The sequence below is a fragment of the Coregonus lavaretus genome (genome assembly GCF_964263955.1).
Source record: "Coregonus lavaretus genome assembly, chromosome: 27".
NCBI lineage: Eukaryota > Metazoa > Chordata > Actinopteri > Salmoniformes > Salmonidae > Coregonus > Coregonus lavaretus.
In genome coordinates this window covers 30,305,081-30,325,762 of record NC_140014.1, presented here as the reverse complement: position 1 = coordinate 30,325,762, position 20,682 = coordinate 30,305,081, and the positions used below count along the sequence as shown (strand labels likewise).

Sequence of the window (20,682 nt, the reverse complement as noted above, 5' to 3'; positions counted from 1 at the left end):
TACTTGATTCTGTAGGAAGGCCGGGAACCAAATACATAAAGTTAGTCATCAAAAGAGTATGTCAAACATATACTGTATCTAATGTGGTAGAATGTATACATAGTTGGCATAAGTTGATGGTAACAGGCTGCTCCAGTCACTCACTGCCCCTAGTTTCAAACGCAGTGTACGCACATCCAATAACGTGCAGGTGCTTGGAACAAAAAACGATCACTGTCCCTCCCTCCCTTGCCCCAGCACCTCTCCGCCTCGATGGGCAGCCCTCCAAGAACTATCTGTAACCCACTCCTGTTTATCAGGATGGTCACTCACTGCTCCTCCCTCACCCAGCATTTCTCTGCCCCTCTTCCCCAACACCCATCTCCTCCAGTGGGCAGCGCTCCCAGAACAAACCCATCCCTTAGGCTACTCTACTCCTGTACTATTCAGACCTGGGTTCAACTACTACTTGAAATCTTTCAAAAACTTTGAGCGTTTGCTCTAGCCTGCCTGGAGTGGCGGGTGCAGTTATCTGACTATTCTATTGGTTCTATTGTGCCAGGCAAGCTCAATCAAGCTCAGATAAAGTATTTGAAACAATTTAAAAAAGTATTCTAACCCAGGTCTGGTAATGTTTATACAGCAGCTTTCCTCCCGTGGGTCAGTTGGTGGGCCGTTAGGTGGAGGGAGAGAGGGAGGATGAGGATCAATAAAAGGTCTTCCTCATCCGGCCTCATCATAGACGCAGGACGCTAATGAGCCGGGAGAAAGAACAGCTGACTACTCACTTTCCGTCCCATATACACCCCGGTCTGACCACAGGGGACTCGGACTTACACACACACACTGTACTGGGACAAAGTGAAAGCAGATTGCAGGGTGATATGCAAAGGAGTTGCTGCATGGCTCATTGACTCACATCAGGTCGGACCATGGAGGACGAACAAAAGACATCATGCAGCCACGTTCCTTTGTTTAACCTTTCACTACCCCACTTCACAATGTATAGCAGTAGCCTAGGAATACTATAAAGGTTTTAACACATTTAAAGGAACGAAGGCCTCTCAGTAAAATTAAAGTTATAAGACAGTGATAGTAAGAGTCTTGTTGAGATGCATTGTATTTTAGTCTCAACAGCCCAGCATATATGGTTTCAACAAGAACAGAGAACAGGGTTGGTTAAAGGGCAATATCTGCCTGACTACATGGGTTCAGGGGAGAGATCTTGAGGCCACATCGAGACCTCACTATCCACTAGTAGGCCCAGTAAACCACCTGTATCCTTGCACTGACCCCAAAGTATATTTATTTTCTATACTATTAAAGATAATGAACAATGTTGCAGTTGGTTATACAGTCTAGCCTATGAAAAATGTATGCACTCACTAACTGTAAGTCGCTCTGGATAAGAGTGTCTGCTAAATGTGTCTGCTAAATGACTAAAATGTAAATGATTCTAGCATCCACATTGTTTGTCCATGTGTGCTTCAGGAGCAACAGAAACACAGAGGGGGCTTTGGGTTTTTTACCCCTGGTGCACTACTGACACCAAGTGGACATTACAGCTAATGCACCTCTGGTATAATTAGAATGAAGGACTGCATTGAATCCTTAAACTCAACTCTGTTCCACTGCATTTTTTAATTGTTCCCCTCTAGTCAGGGGCTGATTTAGACCTGTGACACCAGGTCTGCAATTAATTATCAAGTAGAACAGAAAACCAACAGGCTCCGGACCTCATAGGTTAAGAGTTGAGTATCCCTGGCATAGAACGTCCATAAAATGTCTTTGCATTCTTGGATTTGACATAGGAGACACCCTGTGAACCCTTTCACATCCAATGTGATCAGTGATAAAGGTCAATTACTTTTGTATCCAGTCACTGTCAAACTGTCCTGTTTATATGCTTTATCAAGAGCTTCATTGTGAATCACCTGTATATTTAGTACCGGACTCATTCCAAGTCACTTGAGCTGAATAATATTATAATTAGCATTACCATTTGAGAAAGACATTGCTCTTAGCCTGCAGCATGTTCAAAACCTGACTACCTTCAATCAAGTCACTTTGCAGGACGCAGTATATGAGGGCTGGGAAGTATGGCAGTGAATGGGTCCTCAGATCCTCAAAAAATTATACAGCTGCACCATCGAGAGCATCCTGACTGGTTGCATCACCGCCTGGTATGGCAACTGCTTGGCCTCCGACCGCAAGGCACTACAGAGGGTAGTGCGTACGGCCCAGTACATCACTGGGGCCAAGCTTCCTGCCATCCAGGACCTCTATACCAGGCGGTGTCAGAGGAAGGCCCTCAAAATTGTCAAAGACTCCAGCCACCCTACTCATAGACTGTTCTCTCTGCTACCGCACGGCAAGCGGTACCGGAGTGCCAAGTCTAGGTCCAAAAGACTTCTCAACAGCTTCTACCCCCAAGCCATAAGACTCCTGAACAGCTAATCATGGCTACCCGGACTATTTGCACTGCCCCCTACCCCCACCCCCAGATTTTTACGCTGCTGCTACTCTGTTAATTATTTATGCATAGTCACTTTAACTCTACCCACATGTACATATTACTTCAACTACCTCAACTAGCCGGTGCCCCCGCACATTGACTCTGCACCGGTACCCCCCTGTATACAGTGAGGGATAAAAGTATTTGATCCCCTGCTGATTTTGTACGTTTGCCCACTGACAAAGAAATGATCTGTCTATAATTTTAACGGTAGGTTTACTTGAACAGTGAGACAGAATAACAACAAAAAATTCCAGAAAAACGCATGTCAAAGATTTTATAAATTGATTTCCATTTTAATGAGGGAAATAAGTATTTTACCCCCTCTCAATCAGAAAGATTTCTGGCTCCCAGGTGTCTTTTATACAGGTAACGAGCTGAGATTAGGAGCACACTCTTAAAGGGAGTGCTCCTAATCTCAGCTTGTTACTTGTATAAAAGACACCTGTCCACAGAAGCAATCAATCAATCCGATTCCAAACTCTCCACCATGGCCAAGACCAAAGAGCTCTCCAAGGATGTCAGGGACAAAATTGTAGACCTACACAAGGCTGGAATGGGCTACAAGACCATCACCAAGCAGCTTGGTGAGAAGGTGACAACAGTTGATGCGATTATTCGCAAATGGAAGAAACACAAAATAACTGTCAATCTCCCTCGGCCTGGGGCTCCATGCAAGATCTCACCTCGTGGAGTTGCAATGATCATGAGAACGGTGAGGAATCAGCCCAGAACTACACAGGAGGATCTTGTCAATGATCTCAAGGCAGCTGGGACCATAATCACCAAGAAAACAATTGGGAACACACTACACCGTGAAGAACTGAAATCCTGCAGCGCCTGCAAGGTCCCCCTGCTCAAGAAAGCACATATACAAGCCCGTCTGAAGTTTGCCAATGAACATCTGAATGATTGGGTGAAAGTGTTGTGGTCAGATGAGACCAAAATGGAGCTCTTTGGCATCAACTCAACTCGCCGTGTTTGGAGGAGGAATGCTGCCTATGACCCCAAGAACACCATCCCCACCGTCAAACATGGAGGTGGAAACATTATGCTTTGGGGGTGTTTTTCTGCTAAGGGGACAGGACAACTGCACCGCATCAAAGGGACGATGGACAGGGCCATGTACCGTCAAATCTTGGGTGAGAACCTCCTTCCCTCAGCCAGGGCATTGAAAAAGGGTCGTGGATGGGTATTCCAGCATGACAATGACCCAAAACACACGGCCAAGGCAACAAAGGAGTGTCTCAAGAAGAAGCACATTAAGGTCCTAGAGTGGCCTAGCCAGTCACCAGAGCTTAATCCCATAGAAAATCTGAGGGAGCTGAAGGTTCGAGTTGCCAAACGTCAGTCTCGAAACCTTAATGACTTGGAGAAGATCTGCAAAGAGGAGTGGAACAAAATCCCTCCTGAGATGTGTGCAAACCTGGTGGCCAACTACAAGAAACGTCTGACCTCTGTGATTGCCAACAAGGGTTTTGCCACCAAGTACTAAGTCATGTTTTGCAGAGGGGTCAAATACTTATTTCCCTCATTAAAATGCAAATCAATTTATAACATTTTTGACATGTGTTTTTCTGGATTTTGTTGTTGTTATTCTGTCTCTCACTGTTCAAATAAACCTACCATTAAAATTAGACTGATCATGTCTTTGTCATTGGGCAAATGTACAACATCAGCAGGGGATCAACTACTTTTTTCCCTCACTGTATATAGCCTCCCTAATGTTATTTTATTTGACTTCTGCTCTTTTTTTCCCCCCTCAACACTGTTTTATTTTACTTTTTTTATTAAAAAGAAATGCACTGTTGGTTAAGGGCTGTAAGTAAGCATTTCACTGTAATATCTGCACCTGTTGTATTCGGCACATGTGGCCAATAAAATTTGATTTGAATGATATATAACAGGTTGAACACATGTCTGGTGCATCATCCGTCACGTATCCATTCTAAAAAGGGAACTGGTCTGCCAGAAGGTCTATCCACCAATTATATAAAAACATGCTTTTAAATCAGTTATTCCTCTAAAGATCTCCTAAAGCAATATACATTGAATATGCATGTGGTTTCAGTAGTTCTGCATCCTAACTGGCAGGTAGCATTTAATGACCATCAGGCTGTAAGAAATGAATTCAAAAATAACTTGGAACATCATTAAGATATGAGCCATTAATGACAAGAAAATCACCTCCTGTTTTATTTTATTGAAGATGCTTAGATTTCATTTGAACAAAAAATAAATCAAAAAGTAATCATTACTTTCCAAAACCAGCTAAGGACTGTATACTGCGTAATGCAGAGCTAGACATTGTGCACAGTTAGACAGGCTTTGGATGAATAAAAAAGCTGTATGTTACAAGTCTTCAACATTACACTACTACCTTATACCTCAACACTAGATTCAGAGAACACACCAGTATGCAACACACCCTCTTCGCATTGCTCCTATGTTTTAGGAACAATTAAAATCCAAAACGCAGACAATATAAAAATCTAATACAACAAATCGAGGTAAAATAAGTCCAGAAACCGGCGCGGCAGGACTGTCAAAAATGACTGGGGACTAGAGAAAGAATCCTTTGATTATTAAAAACCCACATTGTTCCAAGAAATACACTAAGGCAGTTTAATTTCCCTATCCTGCGGAATTCCATTTAAGGAAATCCACAACATTTCAGTTATGAAAATGTATTTATCAAAAGGAGAAACAGAACTAAGCATGACATGACAGCAGAACCAACTTTTTTAACGTCTTTTTTCCTTCCTATCAGACTTGCGATCCCTGTCACCGCGAGAGGACCTCTTCCCTGACCGGCAGCCCTCAGAGGTGGTCCTCTTCCTGTCAGACTTAGAGCCCTTGTCTTTGGAACCTTTGGATTCACGACCACTGCACTTGGATGACTTATGGCTCTTCTCACCTCCTCCCTTCTTCCTCTCCCTCTCGGACGGCTTCCTCCTATGCTTCTTGTCCTTCCTCCCCCGGCTGCGGCTCCTGCTAGATGAGCTGGAAGAGGAGCTGCCGCTGGAGGAGCTGCTCCTGCTGGAGGAGCCAGTAGAGGAGCCGGAGCTCCCGCTGGACGAGGAGCCAGAGGAGCTGCTAGAGGAGCTACTGCTGTTCCTGCCGCCACCACCACCATCTCCCTTATTGTCCTTTGACTTTTCACATCCCCTGCTTCTTTCCTCGCACAGAGGCTCCAGCACCTTGGGGGCAGCATCATCCTGGGCAGCCTGGAGATCAGTAGTCTGCTTCATGGCGCCTTGATCAGCCTCTTGGCTCTGCTCTGTTGTGAGAGGCTCAGGCTCTGTTCCAGCCTCCAGCAGGGGGATCTGAACCTCAGGGGCTATAGATCCTCCATCAGAGACTTCCACACTAGGGTTGGGCTCTGAGTGCAGGGGTATGGACACTTCTGTATGTGGCTCATCTTCGGTTGGTTGCATTTCGACGCTTTTCTCCTGGTCGTCTGACACAGCTGTGGGGTCCTGATTCTGAAGGCGCTTCTTTTCCTTTTCTACCTTAACCTGTTGCTGCGGTTCTTCTACTCTCTTCTCATTACCTACCTCTCCCCCAGCCATCACTGGACTATCCTCCATCTTCTTACCCTGATCCCCGACCTGCCACTCAGCCTCCCTCACCACTGCAGTAACCTCCATCTGCTCTTCCACCTCTCTGAACTCTACTATTCTAGTGTCTTGACCATTTTCCTCACTCTCCTCCCTCTTGTCTGCCTTATTCTCCCCCTTCTTAGGCTCCTGCTCCCTGACTTTCTCTCCTGGCTTTTTCTTTCTGTCCTCCTTACGCATTACACCCTCATCCCCCTCTTCCTTCTCTAGTGTTGCCTCATCCTCCATCTCCACATCAAACCGGTTACCTGTCACTTTGACTACCTGACCCGTGGGCTTACCCTCCTCTCGATCTTCTTTCTTCAGGTCCTTAACCAGAGCGTTGTCCCTCTGAGACTGGCGTCGAGGGCGAGCCTCCATCTTATTCAGATACTCGGCAAATGCCTCGCGTCTCTCCTCAAACATAACTGGAAACAGGAATAAAACAAAACGATTCAGTGACACCGACTCAATGCACACCAAGGATGTGTATTATTCCTACTTGTCGAGTGCAGAAGAATTTGGCTAATTGCACAATTGCTTACTATTCATTTTTTTCTGCGACTCGTCCAAGAGCTTCTGAGTGGCTGAGCACATCCTCCCAGGCAGATAGAAGATGGGTGGCTTGGTCTTTGTGCGGATGAACTTGACCATTTTTGTATTGTGCACATTCCACTCCTCTTGCTAGAACACAACATTTTTAATGAGCATGGAAAACACACAAAGGTTTAGTTTCACCTTAGTACAATGTTACTACAGGTTTAACATTTCCTTTGTTTTTTAAGACTACACCATAACCAATACGTTTCAAGTAAGGTCCTTACCAAGTAAGCAAGCTCCACTTTCTGTTCCAACAGTCTCAGCTCTGTCTGCTTGGCACGCCTCTCATCAAAGAGCTCTCGTCTTTCGCCCTCTACTTTCTTGCGTTCTTGTTCTGCTTGAACTTCCAATTTTTGTTCAATCTCAATGCGTTTCTTTTGCTGAGACAAGAGATAAAACATTTACTACGGGAAATTAATTTACCATTGGGAAATACTCCAAACTACATCCTAAATGGCTGGAATCATTTTCACCAAGCGTAACGCTAAGGCCAATTTTCATGCATTTACTGTATTAGAACAGCAGTGTTTAGAGTTTTATTGATGCACATATTGGAGTAAAGTGATATCCCTACCCGATCTGTTGCCACATTAGATTCCTGCTTAAATTTCTGTAATGTTCCCATCAACAGGCCAAACATGCGTCGATTCCTATAGGGAAAAAGAACAGAGCAAAAGCAATGAATATAATAATATAATAATATGCCATTTAGCAGACGCTTTTATCCAAAGCGACTTACAGTCATGCGTGCATACATTTTTGTGTATGGGTGGTCCCGGGGATCGAACCAACTACCTTGGCGTTACAAGCGCCGTGCTCTACCAGCTGAGCTACAGAGGACCACAATAATAGTATGAATAACATTTACATGATTTCTTGGAAATATAATAGTTAAAATAATTTCGCATTTTAGTTATTTAGCACACGCTCTTACCCAGAGCAACTTAGAGGAATTAGGGTAAAATGCCTTGCTCAAGGGCACAGAGATTTTGCGCCTAGTCGGCTCAGGGATTCGAACGAGCGACCTTTCGCTTACCTGCCGCCCACTTATTCCTTACGCATGTATAATGTTGCATTACCTTTGTTTTCCCCTCTCATCCATGGTCTGATCCTGAATCAGGTCTCGACGCGTACGTTCCTTGGAGGTAGCTACTACTGATGACTGCAACGCTGGCTGTGTATGGACAAAAGCAAGTGGGGCATTAGACAAAACATTGAGGGAAAAGATTAATTAAGACATTCAGTGTAGAATGATGTTTACCTTTTTGACATCGTCATCATCCTCAGCGTCACTGTCATGGCGTGAATCTCTCCTCGCTCGCTGGTCACCGGCCAGCCTATAAAATAAAAGACACGCAAAAGGACGACAAATACGTGATTTACGGACGACAAATACGTGATTTACCGGCCACATCAAATAGAAACCCATTTGAATACCACCAGGTGTAGGGTAATGCCTTAGTGCCCACTGCCGATTCATTGACACCACATGGAAGTGACTGCAATAAATATGGAAGGAGGAATGGCAGCCTACCAAGTGAACGTTGGCTTCTTGCACAATGCACATCTCCCTCCGTCTATTTGGGCTCTGTCTCGGCTTATTTTTTCACTTGTCTGTGCATCCATCTCTGGAACAGTAGCTAACTGATTTGCACAGATTTTTCAAGCCAACTACTCGACCAGGCATTAAAGGGAGAGAAGTGAAAATGACTTCATCTAAATACTCCTCAGAGGACATCTGGAAATTCTCTTTTAGGGATATTAATCCAGCAAAACATCCTAAAATACCAAAACACTTCACCCATGCGCGCATACAGCTTATGCTGTCATGGAGTTAATGGCACGTGAAAGTTCACGAGCCAGAACCAATTGGGCAGCAGGTAGCCTAGTGGTTAAGAGCGTTGGGCCAGTCATTTACAAAATAGCTTCCAACACTCTACTCAGCAAATTGGATGTAGTCTATCACAGTGCCATCCGTTTTGTCACCAAAGCCCCATATACTACCCACCATTGTGACCTGTACGCTCCCGTTGGCTGGCCCTCACTACATATTAGTCGCCAAACCCACTGGCTCCAGGTCATCTATAAAATCACTTCTAGGCAAATCCCTGCCTTATCTTAAATCATTGGTCACCATAGCAACACCCGCCCGTAGTATGCGTTCCAGCAGGTATATCTCACTGGTCATCCCAAAAGCCAACACCTCCTTTGGCCGTCATTCCTTCCAGTTCTCTGCTGCAAATGACTGGAACGAACTGCAAAAACCTCTGAAGCTGGAGACACTTATCTCCCTCACTATCTTTAAGCATCAGTTGTCAGAGCAGCTTACCGATCACTGCACCTGTACACAGCCCATCTGTAATTAGCTCACCCAACTACCTCATCCCCATATTGTTATTTACATTGTTATTTATTTTGCTCATTTGCACCCCAGTATCTCTATTTGCACATCATCTTCTGCACATCTATCACTCCAGTGTTTATACTAAATTGTAATTATTTTGCACTATGGCCTATTTATTGCCTTACCTCCATAACTTACTACATTTGCACACACTGTATATAGATTTTCTATTGTGTTATTGACTGTACGTTTTGTTTATTCCATATGTAACTGTTGTTGTTTTTATCACACTGCTTTGCTTTATCTTGGCCAGGTCGCAGTTGTAAATGAGAACTTGTTCTCAACTGGCTTACCTGGTTAAATAAAAAAATAAAAAGTTGGGGGTGGGCCTTTCCGCTTTTGTTCTCTATTGTTCCCCAAGCAAGGGGGAGGCTGATGACATCCCAAATCCCCACCCAACTCCTTGAAGTTTGCAGTGGTCTAACAAAATTCACTTTTGTGCAAAACACATTTGTTTTACCCTTTAGTGTGTACTTTACTGTATTTATACTAGGGATATCGCATTTCAAAAGGAAAAGTTCAAAAATCTCTTGAGGAAGTCTTTAACCATTAGGCCATGAGTAAATTCCCTCATTGGGCAGAGGGCAACAATGATTTTGAAGTTGCAGGCAGAGCCATCACGAGAACGGAGTGAGTACGACTCATCTTTGTAACATCTACAGCAGTAAATGGGCCAGGTCTGTAGATTATTCTAACCTCAGGAGGGCCCCTTCAATATCCCTCTGTTTAGCTGGGGGTCCTCCAGGTCCACCGCCGATGTCGGAGAGTCCACGTCTGTAGACAAATATAATTGTTACATAAAGCTCACATACAGGTATCACACCAACTGATGGAGAGTAAGGCAAAGTGTTTACCTTAACAAGTTGATTCCTCGCCCCCTACCTCCTCCAACGCCTGGGATGGTTGGCCTTCTAGCTTGGCCAGGTCTGTAAGGAAAGTAGAGATAATAGATACGTCATAGTTGGACCAGAGCTAGCTGTTAACGTCATGGCTGGAGATTGCTTTTAGAAAACGTAGCTAGCTAACGTTACATAGGGGTGTGTTCATCCATTTGGAATGGGGATAGACGCAATATTAAATCAGTGTGGCATAGTTAACTACCGTTACTTCTATTGTAACGTTACTCCGATAGGTCTGGACATGAAACTGAACCGTGTCAACTAATAGTCTTGGAAGGATCCTGCTTGATTCTGTAAGTAGAATTGTTTTAACTTGTAAACTGTGTTGGTTCTGTCTGTCTGTCATAGTAAGCTACCCAGTCTGCTTACGAAGCGATTGCTACCCATTCACACTGGACGCAGGTCCAGCCACTTCTTTTGTTCTCTGCAGATTACTCAATAGGAGGGTGATATGATGTTTTTATGGTATAATGATGTCATAGTATCGTGGGGAACAGGTTAGTTACTAGATAAATGGTTAGGAGACAGAGTCTACATTCCATTATGTCAAAGGAGATTACTGATGTTTAGGATAGCATGAGTGATGGGCAGGATTCTGACTTGGGGTAAAGAGTGATGAATATCAAAGACAGGGAGTGCCCATGGAGATTTACCAGATGTATGCCAAGAAGAGGGTAACAGAAGGCATATAAGGTAGAGTGTCTTCTTTGTTCAAGTTAGTTCGTAACACCAAGGGCAAAGCTCTGGTCATTGTTGTAACGAACCCGGTACCGATCATTAAACATTTGCATTAACTGTCTACAAAGTGTCTAAGTATATCCTTGCATCCTTGATTCTTTGATACCGGAGAAACTCATAACAGATGGGGAGTGGCTACACTTGTGCTAGGCAATTAGCTTAGTGTTATTAGCACAACCTCTTTGTTCAGCGGCAGCTGTCTCAAAAACGAAGACTGTCCCTGAAACAAAGACAGTTCTGCCAAGTTGTTCTGCGGGAGTTAGTCGAGGGAGGCCCCGCTCTCTCGCTTCCCGAGATGTTTAGTTAATTTCATTCCGATCACTTTTGCATTATTGTAGCCTTTTCTGTAGCCTGTCAACTATCTGTATGTCTATCCCTGTTCTTGCCTCTCTGCACAGGCCATGCAAATGCTTCACACCGTGTGGCTGCTACCACTCTAATCTGGTGGTCCCTGCGCGAACGACCCACGTGGAGTTCCAGGTCTCAGGCAGCCTCTGGAACTGCCGTTCTGCGGCCAACAAGGCAGAGTTCATCTCAGCCTATGCTACCCTCCAGTCTAGACTTCTTGGCGCTGACGAAAACATGGATTACCACAGAAAACACTGCTACTCCTACTGCTCTTTCCTCGTCTGATCATGTGATCTCACCCCTCATAAAACCTACACTCGATCCCTCCGATGTCAACAACTACAGACCAGTATCCCTTCTTTCTTTTCTCTCCAAAACTCTTGAGCGTGCCGTCGCTAGCCAACTCTCCTGCTATCTCTCTCAGAATGACCTTCTTGATCCTAACCAGTCAGGTTTCAAGACTGGTCATTCAACTGGGACTGCTCTTCTCTGTGTCACGGAGGCTCTCCGCACTGCCAAAGCTAACTCTTCTCTGCTCTTATCCTTCTAGACCCATCTGCTGCCTTTGATGCTGTGAACCATCAGATCCTCCTCTCCACCCTCTCCGAGTTGGGCATCTCCGGCGCTGCTCACTCTTGGATTGTGTCCTACCTGACAGGTCGCTCCTACCAGGTGGCGTGGCAAGAATCTGTCTCCGCACCACGTGCTCTCACCACTGGTGTCCCCCAGGGCTTAGTTCTAGGCCCTCTCCTATTCTCGCTATACACCAAGTCACTTGGCTCTGTCATATCCTCACATGGTCTCTCCTATCATTGCTACGCAGACGACACAATTAATTTTCTCCTTTCCCCCTTTTGAATACCAGGTGGCGAATCGCATCTCTGGCAGACATATCAATGTGGATGTCGGATCACCACCTCAAGCTGAACCTCGGCAAGACGGAGCTGCGCTTCCTCCCGGGGAAGGACTGCCCGCTCCATGATCTCACCATCACGGTTGACAACTCCATTGTGTCTACCTCCCAGAGTGCAAAGAACCTTGGCGTGACCCGATCCTGCAGGTTCATGCTCTACAACATTCACAGAGTACGACCCTACATTACACAGATAGCGGCACAGGTCCTAATCCAGGCACTTGTCATCTCCCGTCTGGATTACTGCAACTCACTGTTGGCTGGGCTCCCTGCCTGTGCCATTCTCTCACGTCACCCCGCTCCTCCACACACGCCACTGGCTTCCAGTTGAAGCTTGCATCTACTACACAACCATGGCGCTTGCCTACGGAGCTGTGAGGGGAACAGCACCTCCATACCTTCAGGCTCTGATCAGACCCTACACCCAAACGAGGGCACTACGTTCATCCACCTCTGGCCTGCTAGCCCCCCTACCTCTACGGAAGCACAGTTCCCGCTCAGCACAGTCAAAGCTATTTGCTGTTCTGGCGGAACAAGCTCCCCCATGACGCCAGGACAGCGGCGTCACTGACCACCTTCTGGAGACACTTGAAACCCTACCTCTAAGGAATACCTGGAATAGTATAATTGTAATCATTCTACCCCCCTTTACTACCATTGTCTTTGGTCTAAACTAACACCTGACATTTCACCGGCTAGTACTGACTTGTTTAAAGAAATGTACTTATTGTGATCGAGATGTAGTTGTCCCTGATTGCACTGACTTTGCTCACAGCTACTTGTTTGAAGAAGTGTACTTACTGTGATCAAGATGTGGTTGTCCCACTGGCAATCCTAAATTGAATGCACCAATTTGTAAGTCGCTCTGGATAAGAGCGTCTGCTAAATGACTTAAATGTAAATGTAAACCGAAACTAGCCAACTCGTGGCTAGTAACGTTATTAATTAGCAAGCTAAGTTAGTTTGCGAATAAACGAGTCTGACAAACTGAGTAAATTAGCTTACTAACAGAAAAGTAATAATAACCTTACTAGCTCGCTAACGTTACTTCGCCAGGTCAACAATAATGAATGGGCAATGGCAAAACCACCCAGCTGCCACCTACCGGTAAGTAAAAACTCTAGTAAGCTATTTAAAGTATATGTACTTCCATTTAGCTAGCCAGCCTAGCACGACAAGGTCGATTCGATTATACAGCACGCACGCACCCAAGCGGCTAACTGGTTGTGCACGAGAATGGGAGATGCCATTTTTTTTCATGGGATAGGCGTATATTGCTAGCTAGCTAACGTTAGTTAGACGAATGAATGCTGACAAATAGAATACAGTGTTGCGTTTTAAAATAAAATTAGTGTCTTACCTCAATTCATTAGGATCCCGGCCAGTTAATTTACGAATATTATCGTCAACATTTTTCAAACTCTCTTTAGCTTTCTCAAGCTGGGCTTGCAAAGACCCCACTGCCACCGCCATCTTAGCTAACTAACCAGCTTTCCTCCCATGCAACCAGTATTGGTCGCTCACCGCAATGCATCATGGGGGGTTGATAAGCGTTTCACTGCCTTGATTGACAACTCAAATGCCCAATCGGCACCTTCATTAGCGTAGCTAAACGCACACGGCCATTAATTTTGGGTTAGTGCTATCCAGAATCCTTGGGACGTTCTTTACATAAAACCAAACCTTCCTTAAACCCTACCATAACCATTTTAAATTTCAACTTCAATGGGGTAGGGACGTCCCAAGGATTCCGGAAAGCAATGACCATAAATGTGAGCATTCTCCAATCACCACATGTCCAGTATTTTCTTGATGATAATCAATATAATGAATTATAATGATGTTCATTGGGCTGAATCGTTTTGCATGGCCCGGTGCCCCGGGTAGGCGGAGTTTGTACATTTTAGACCCTTCCATTGGTCCTTAAGTTAAATCTCAACCCGGGCACCGGGCCATGCAAAACGAACACGCCCATTGATGATGACTAGGTCCTGTGTTTTGTTTAATCATGTCACATGACCTTGATTTGAAGTTTTTCATCAAACTGTCCCGTTTTCTTTTTGTCAGCAGCACCATCCTCAGACAATTGCTTTTATTTTTGGTCTAATTCTCATTTCTGTAAAATACTTAAAATAAAGGCTATAATTCAGGTCATGTCACATGATTAACCAAAACACAGGGCCCTAATGATGACAAATAATAATAGTAATTTGGTTGTTTTGATCCTAAAGTTACACCACAGAAAAGTGGTGCTTAAAACATCTGGTTACTAAAACACTTTCAGAATAAAGGATTGATGTGTATGTCTGATGTCTTTATGGCATACAGTTTTTCTTTATGGTACATAGCAGTGGTGGGCTTGTAAAGATGAAAACACAACAATTGTGAAAGCAAACATTTTATTTAATTCCAGCAATAGCAGAAGTTGAAAACAACCTATAATAGAAAAAAAAAGAAAATTTCACCATTTATTGGGCACATTTTCTTCACAAGACTCAATGGTTGCTTAGTATGAAAAGGCTTCAAATTGCCACAGAGCAACTTTCCGTGGATCCCAAATCTGAGCATGGTGATGGGTTCATAGAGCTACAGTTCATGCTGTGACCAGTTTCAGTTTCACATTATCCCGTTTAGTCCTCCTTATCGGCCAAGTCGTTCTGATCAAAGTACCTATGTAAAAAAATATATATATATGTTTTATTAAGAATCAAACGACAATGTTTCCTGGCTGTGAGTGTTTGTGAAGTCAAATAACAAAGCTTACCTAGCAACAAGGCAGATCATCAAGTTTAGAGGAGACAACCTTTCATCTTCCTGGCTTTCCTGTAATGGGAAAGAAAGAAAAAAACAAAGAATGAATATCATACCCTGTTCATCATTATCAAATGTTTCAGAATCTAATATATTTTAAATTTTTTATTTTACCCATAAGGAAGTTGGTTTGCAACCTCATCTCAACATCCATTAATACCAGCCACTATATCACCCTACCAGATTGGCCCGCACTTCAGAACTCCGTCTGGCCAGCTGTCTTATTAGGGAATGTGCTTCAGGGAGAAGAGGTTTCTCAAGGCAAGCCAGCAGTGCATACAGCCATCTTCCCTAGAGATGTTGAACACATATTAGCCATGAAAGCATCGGGTTGGGGTCAATTCCATTTAAATTCCAGTCAATTTAGGAATTAAACTGAAATTCAAATTTCAATTCCAAATTCTCTTCAATGCTTTTTAATTAGGAAAATGTGGAATTGGGTTTACTTTCTGAATTGACTGGAATATAAATGAAATTGACCCCAACCCTGGAAAGCATAAAAAATGTCAAACTGTGTTGATGATGTTTAAGAAACTGAACTTACCAACTGTGGGACAAACTCTCTCTCTTCAAACCAGTTTATCAAGTACTCCAAAACTGCAGAGACTGTGGCCTAGTAGGGAAGATATAATTGAGTTTTGGCTATGATTATAGAAAAAAAGTGTGTCAAACAAGAGTACCGTTGTTGAGGTCATGAAAAAAAGCATCAATTGATGAGAGATGAGTGCAGTGAGTGTCATGCCAATGTTTTGCAAACACTCACCTGATTTAATCTGCTCACTATGCTAAGGAAAGGTGGAAAACCAACCTGGTGAAACAAGTGGGTAAACATCAGACACATGTTAATGGCAAAATCTTTATACAAAAATCTTACATGATGTATATTCTCTATGGTCAGATATTTCCTCTATAACAGGGGTTCTTAAAGGTTAACTCTCAACCCCAATTTCAGCCTTTGCCCAACCCCTTCAAAAAAAAAAATGCATTCAAGTGAGAAGTTGTGGGTGGGGGGGAATTGCTTGTATAAATTCATTTTTGGAGTGGGTAAACAGTTGTACCTGAGCGCAACACTTTCTCACTAAAGCATAATAATTACATTATGTGCATGCAGAATATAATGAATGGCTCTGGACAGTTAGTTTACAGCGTTAAGGCACTAAATTCCAGACATCTATTGCCACTTGTGGTGTAAGTTAAAATCCCCCAAGGGGTGGCAATTGTTTTTGTTGAAATGTGAACTCACATTTATTGCGGTATTGTGTTGGGAAGAAAAGTGCAATCATCACCTGAAAAATGAAAATGTGGGTCTCGATTCAATCCAACCAGCATTGCAGTAGATATTTTTCCAACAGTAAAATGAACTCCCAGATTGGTCTTGGGTACTGTATAAAAACCTACAACTACTACCAGGGCGACCCCTCTCACAGGTATGCTTTCACGTTTCTGAATTAGAAGTGTGTGTGTGTGTGTGGGAAAGGAATGAATATTGTAAATAAAGCATACGAAGAAAAAAAAGAAAAGATATCTGCCCCATGTGGGATTAGAACTCACAACTATTGAACTAAGAGCCAACTGTGTCATAGCAGACTGCACCACCAATCAGTCATCACCATTGTAGAAAAAAACTAATACTTTGACATGACCACCACGGTCATCTATTTCTTGTTACCATGGATGTAGTCACAAATATAAAATGTACAGTTGAAGTCGGAAGTTTACATACACCTTAGCCAAATACATTTAAACTCAGTTTTTCACAATTTCTGACATTTAATCATAGTAAAAATTCCCTGTCTTAGGTCAGTTAGGATCACCACTTTATTTTAAGAATGTGAAATGTCAGAATAATAGTTGAGAGAATGATTTATTTCAGCTTTTATTTCTTTCATCACATTCCCAGTGGGTCAGAAGTTTACATACACTCAATTAGTATTTGGTAACATTGCCTTTAAAATTGTTTAACTTGAGTCAAATGTTTCAGATAGCCTTCCACAATAAGTTGGGTGAATTTTGGCCCATTCCTCCTGACAGAGCTGGTGTAACTGAGTCAGGTTTGTAGGCCTCCTTGCTCGCACACGCTTTTTCAGTTCTGCCCACACATTTTCTATAGGATTGAGGTCAGGGCTTTATGGATGGCCACTCCAATACCTTGACTTTGTTGTCCTTAAGCCATTTTGCCACAACTTTGAAAGTATGCTTGGGGTCATTGTCCATTTGGAAGAGCCATTTGCGACCAAGCTTTAACTTCCTGACTGATGTCTTGAGATGTTGCTTCAATATATCCACATAATTTTCCTTCCTCATGATGCCATCTATTTTGTGAGGTGCACCAGTCCCTCCTGCAGCAAAGCACCCACACAGCATGATGCTGCCACCCCTGTGCTTCACGGTTGTGATGGTGTTCTCCGGCTTGCAAGCTCCCCCCTTTTCCTCCAGACTTAACGATGTTCATTATGGCCAAACAGTTATATTTTTGTTTCATCAGACCAGAGGACATTTCTCCAAAAAGTACGATCTTTGTCCCCATGTGCAGTTGCAAACTGTAGTCTGGCTTTTTTATGGCGGTTTTGGAGCAGTGGCTTCTTCCTTGCTGAGCGGCCTTTCAGGTTATGTCGATATAGGACTCGTTTTAGTGTGGATATAGATACATTTGTACCTGTTTCCTCCAGCATCTTCACAAGGTCCTTTTCTGTTGTTCTGGGATTGATTTGCACTTTTCGCACCAAAGTACGTTCATCTCTAGGAGACAGAACGCGTCTCCTTCCTGAGCGGTATGACGGCTGCGTGGTCCCATGGTGTTTATACTTGCGTACTATTGTTTGTACAGATGAACGTGGTACCTTCAGGCGTTTGGAAATTGCTCCCAAGGATGAACCAGACTTGTGGAGGTCTACAATGTCTTTTCTGAGGTCTTGGCTGATTTCTTTAGATTTTCCCATGATGTCAAGCAAAGAGGCATTGAGTTTGAAGGTAGGCCTTGAAATACATCCACAAGTACACCTCCAATTGACTCAAATGATGTCAATTAGCCTATCAGAAGCTTCTAAAGCCATGACATCATTTTCTGGAATTTTCCAAGCTGTTTAAAGGCACAGTCAACTTAGTGCATGTAAACTTCTGACCCACTGGAATTGTGAAACAGTGAATTATAAGTGAAATAATCTGTCTGTAATCAATTGTTGGAAAAATTATTTGTATCATGCACAAAGTAGATGTCCTAACCGACTTGCCAAAACAATAGTTTGTTAACAAGAAATTTGTGGAGTGGTTGAAAAACTAGTTTTAATGACTCCAACCTAAGTGTATGTAAACTTCCGACTTCAACTGTATAATCCTCATAGCCTAAATGTTTTTTTTTTCTTAGTAAAAGCACAGATGTGTATGAAACGATAAGCAAAAACGTTGAATTTGGTCATGTGCGGAAATGTGCCTTACTGCATTTTGAATTTTGTGTAAGGTCAGTGGTTTAGTCAAGGAAGTAGCATTCAAAATATATTGGCACAGTCCACTTAGCAAGACCATTGCCAAATAAGGTGAGCTGTCACCTACTTTTATAGTAAGCCTTGAGGTGGTACCACCCAGCACATCTAGAAGGGATTGTATTTCATACCGAACCCCTCCCTTGAGATGACGTAGAGGCACCTTGTCAAGGTGCCTCTACATCAAGATTTCAATGGTAGAGTTGAACCGCTAGGGGGAAAGAGCTAGATTTACTACTAAAATATCAAAATATATCACTTTTGCAACAAACTGTCAAAATGAAGACAATAAATGACAATTCACTATAACTAACCCTGAAACATCTGATTTTCGATTAAATAAATGTTTTTTCATTAAAGTTACTCTTTAAACTATTTCAGCTCGTGACCCAAATGAGAAATGTACCATCATCCCGTCACCCAGATTGTCCTCCAATGACCCAAATTAACTATAGATGTATTCTCATAACTCGCGACCCACTGCTCACATGCCCAGGGCCCGCTTAGGGTCCGGACCCATAGTTTAAGAAACCCTGGTCTATAAGGTTACCTTCACATAATCAAGGCCTCGATCTTCAGCACCAGGGTCAATTGGAGGGGAGTTCAGATAAACATTTTCACCCAGGCAGAACTTTTTCCATTGTTCCTCCGAGTCCTGTTTTGGCTGGAGATAGACAAAACACAGTTAGAGAGGGTATGTTGTATTTTACAATTCACTTTTACCAACAACAAAAAATCTCATACTTATGTGGGGATCTATTCTCTTACAACTAGATGTGATGCCTAGCTTAGAAATAATACATGAATGATTAAACATAATAGGTTTGTGCTGTACTGATATAGATTGTTTAACATAACAAGCTGTGATTAATGTGAGGAACCGTTAGGGGGGAGGCTGAGATAGACTGAGATACACACACACACACACACTGCCTCTTTGTTAAACTGCTCAAGGACATGTGTACTGCTACAATGAAGAAGTGCTGACTTTCTAGACAAGTTGCAGAAACAACTAACACCTGGCAACAGTGAAGCGCCAAGGGGCTGGGACCAGCCTGTGCGCCATCGATAGGTTGGGTAAGTTTAAACCACACCCAGCCTCTACTCTGACAGGCCCAGCCTGGAGCAGGAACTATCTCTGTCAGAGTATTAAAGAAGAACCTTGGGTTGAAAAAGTTAGTTCTCTGTCTGCCCTGCGTGGTGTTTCAGTGGGCCCGTATATACGAACATCATATTTACCATTCAAGTGCTTGCATTAATTAAAATACTAGTATATCTTAGAAGACGTGTATTGACCCCTTTTTGTTCCTATACCAGATTTGAATTGACTCAACTTGACACTTACCATTAACACATTGTCATCCAAAGCATGACCACTCCAGTGTTGTCTGTGTTTACTGATACTCTGCAAGTAGTAAAACATGATCAGAATAACTCACTTCAACCCAACATGACAAATAACTTGAAACGTATAGGGGATAATACAATCTATAGTTACCTGTCTTATTTCTGAGAAGTTGCTGACTTGCTGTCGCTGCCATTTTAAACTCGGTGAAAATCCTTGTGGAGCAGCTTGGCAACCTGTGAGCTACCAAATAGAAGAGTTGACAGGAAATGATACTTACATAGAGCCAGTCTCTGTCTACATGTTATTTGTGGCAGTGGCGTCTATGGTGAAACTTACCGACACGTTCACTGACTGTTTCTTTCTCAATTTCTTTGGATCAATCTTCGCCACCACAACATCTGGACAGAGAGACGCCTCTAATCTGAAAAAAGAGAAAGGCAGTGTATTTTTTACTTACATGAATGCGTGTTTCCTGTGCACATGCGTGAAAACTATGAAAAGACATAGAGCTATGAGAGACTTACTGAACCTGTCTCAAATACTCCTGGGGATTTCTTGGAGGCTCGTTTAGTTTGAAGTCTTCGCCAGTGTCGCATGTTTCCACAGGCAGAAGCCTGGGCATCAGTTCCTCCACGTCGGATTTCATGCTGAAGCTCCAAACTATATGATCAGTGTCGGACTAGTATAATGTTAGATTAACAGGCAACTAATGACACTTGCATTTACTACTGTACTTCTGTTATCACGTTGTAAAGGTTGTTTTGTTGGATAAGGACACAAGTCTCACATCAAAATAAATGTTGACGCCATCTTGTTTGAAGTGTGAATCATGACGCATTTAGAATGTTCCCGTTGCCATGGCAATTTAAAGATAACGCTACATGTGTATTTTGGCATTCCAAATGCCACAGGTCAAAGTCTACAATATAATTTTCCACGCGTTGCTTTCCAACATAATCACCAATAACACATTTTTTTCTAACACAAAATATACTATGGCATAATTACTGTTCAAATAATTCAAATCACTTTAAGGGAGATACTTCTCC

The 20,682-nt window shown here is 43.1% G+C and overlaps 2 protein-coding genes across 2 annotated transcripts; both read right to left on the bottom strand.

Annotated features, from left to right (window-relative positions):
• Positions 1-4,647: 4,647 nt before the first annotated feature.
• LOC311102501 (uncharacterized protein) lies at positions 4,648-13,513 on the bottom strand. The gene is made up of 9 exons (XM_084143862.1): positions 13,356-13,513; positions 9,952-10,023; positions 9,794-9,871; positions 7,955-8,030; positions 7,773-7,867; positions 7,268-7,343; positions 6,918-7,073; positions 6,639-6,777; positions 4,648-6,521 (listed from the first exon to the last, which is right to left on the bottom strand). Exons 1-9 carry the CDS (start codon positions 13,466-13,468, stop codon positions 5,239-5,241), a joined length of 2,088 nt encoding a protein of 695 aa, XP_083999988.1. The 5' UTR covers positions 13,469-13,513; the 3' UTR covers positions 4,648-5,238.
• Positions 13,514-14,377: 864 nt separating this feature from the next.
• LOC311103089 (gem-associated protein 2-like) lies at positions 14,378-20,469 on the bottom strand. Its single transcript, XM_084144625.1, has 10 exons — positions 20,158-20,469; positions 19,970-20,054; positions 19,784-19,873; positions 19,631-19,690; positions 18,836-18,949; positions 15,570-15,614; positions 15,351-15,419; positions 14,987-15,097; positions 14,760-14,818; positions 14,378-14,665 (listed from the first exon to the last, which is right to left on the bottom strand). The coding sequence occupies exons 1-10, from the start codon at positions 20,277-20,279 to the stop codon at positions 14,626-14,628; spliced, it is 795 nt and encodes a 264-aa protein (XP_084000751.1). The 5' UTR covers positions 20,280-20,469; the 3' UTR covers positions 14,378-14,625.
• Positions 20,470-20,682: the final 213 nt, after the last annotated feature.

Excerpts from the sequence above, each read along its gene's own strand:
- LOC311102501 (XM_084143862.1), bottom strand. The coding sequence starts at position 13,468 with ATGGCGGTGGCAGTGGGGTCTTTGCAAGCCCAGCTTGAGAAAGCTAAA. Across the intron at positions 7,074-7,267 it reads CTAATGTGGCAACAGATCGG|CAAAAGAAACGCATTGAGAT; the intron begins GTAGGGATATCA and ends CTCTTGTCTCAG. Across the intron at positions 6,522-6,638 it reads GTCGCAGAAAAAAATGAATA|TTATGTTTGAGGAGAGACGC; the intron begins GTAAGCAATTGT and ends TCCTGTTTCCAG.
- LOC311103089 (XM_084144625.1), bottom strand. The coding sequence starts at position 20,279 with ATGAAATCCGACGTGGAGGAACTGATGCCCAGGCTTCTGCCTGTGGAA. Across the intron at positions 15,098-15,350 it reads GAGAGTTTGTCCCACAGTTG|GGAAGATGGCTGTATGCACT; the intron begins GTAAGTTCAGTT and ends CAACATCTCTAG. Across the intron at positions 14,819-14,986 it reads CTGAAGTGCGGGCCAATCTG|GAAAGCCAGGAAGATGAAAG; the intron begins GTAGGGTGATAT and ends TTCCCATTACAG.